Source organism: Erpetoichthys calabaricus, chromosome 2 (assembly GCF_900747795.2).
Source record: "Erpetoichthys calabaricus chromosome 2, fErpCal1.3, whole genome shotgun sequence".
In the NCBI taxonomy this organism is placed as follows: Eukaryota; Metazoa; Chordata; class Cladistia; order Polypteriformes; family Polypteridae; genus Erpetoichthys; species Erpetoichthys calabaricus.
In genome coordinates, this window is record NC_041395.2 from 110,185,991 (window position 1) to 110,187,490 (window position 1,500).

General features: G+C 38.9%; 1 protein-coding gene across 1 annotated transcript; it reads left to right on the top strand.

Moving 5' to 3' along the window:
• The first annotated feature begins 496 nt into the window (after positions 1-496).
• LOC114645326 (neurogenin-1-like) lies at positions 497-1,127 on the top strand. Its single transcript, XM_028793192.2, has one exon. It carries the CDS (start codon positions 562-564, stop codon positions 1,105-1,107), a length of 546 nt encoding a protein of 181 aa, XP_028649025.2. The 5' UTR covers positions 497-561; the 3' UTR covers positions 1,108-1,127.
• Positions 1,128-1,500: the final 373 nt, after the last annotated feature.

Consider the following 1,500-nt stretch of genomic DNA (forward strand, 5'->3'; position numbering starts at 1 on the left):
TCCATAAAGCACGCTAGCATCAACTAGTCGTAGAGGTATGTCTTTCTAAGTCGTTGGTCAAATGTATTCTTTTAAATGAATCATTTATAAGAATTGCGCAAATAATTTACATAATAGAAGAAGTATATTGAGCAGCCAGAGAATACTGCACAGGTTACTGAAACTTATCATTGATTCATATTTGAAAGAGTTCTTTACAAAATACGACGACGTAAGACATTTCTAAATAGTCATCTATGAGGAAGATGTAAGTTGTAAATATGAGTAAAGTTTTAATGTTAATTCATATATTGATGTTAATGTTACTTGTACAAACACATTAATAACAATAACAACAATAATAAAAAAAAAATAATACATTAACTGAAGCCATGCTGCGAAACGGGAAGCTGTGCACTGCATAACTGCAAAAATGCATTATTCTCATGCTTGTCTGCTTAGTAGAGAATGTCACATCGTGACATTTGACCCTTTTTTATTTTTGGATTAGTCAAGTCAACCCCTCTTCATTAAGTTTTTCTTCTTGCAGCCTCCCATCTCACTCGGTTTTACCCGGAGGACATGGCTGACAGGTTATCTTCAGTAGAAAGGACACCTTCAGATGCTGCATACTCAAATCACGAAAAGTCACTAGGATTCCAGAAAAGGAAAGGAAAGCTGAAAAGAGGACAGCCCGGGTTCAAGAGCGAAAGTCTGGCAAAGAAGCAGAAGGAGAATCGCCGAGTCAAAGCGAACGACAGGGAGCGAAATCGTATGCATAACCTGAACTCTGCGCTAGATGCCCTAAGGAGTGTGTTGCCCACATTTCCAGACGATGCCAAGCTCACCAAGATCGAGACCCTTCGGTTTGCTCACAACTACATTTGGGCGCTCACGGAGACTTTGCAAATTGCAGACCAGTATCTTGTCGCTCCACGCCAACGGGACATGAAAGAGCCGTTCTTCCAGAGCTCAAGCGCCTGTCTTCCCAGCCTCGACAGTCCGTCTAGCGTCTGTTCATCAGAATGGGAAACAGCAGGCTATTCGCCATCTTCTGATAACTCCCCCAGCTTAAGCCCGAATGACGCACTGCAAAGAGCAACTCACGCAAAATCTTGGCTTTATTAGACAGAAGCGTGGGAAGATTTCATACCCACAAATCAGTCGCTTTCATGAGGACCTTCTCGGTACACAAAATACAGAAAACCTGAGTTTGAACAAAACGTTTAGATATACTAACGAATTAATACTTGAAATCTACTTGTTAATTAAAATCAAATGTGAAAATTGTCGGGGTTTCATAGAAACTATTTCGTAACAAACTACATCTGAGTTTAGAATATAAAAGGATAGCCTTAAAGTAAAGCACTTTCATGTTTTTCCTTCTTTTTTAGCAAAATATAATAGAGATGAAGATGTATTTTCTTAAAAAAAATGTACAATGCAGTATGGTGTCAATGATTATGAGACAAATAATTAAAAACGGGTCGCTTAGTAATTTCAGGGGTAGTGTTATAAGGG

Bases quoted from the DNA above. Each gene is read 5' to 3' on its own strand.
- LOC114645326 (XM_028793192.2), top strand. From the start codon at position 562: ATGGCTGACAGGTTATCTTCAGTAGAAAGGACACCTTCAGATGCTGCA.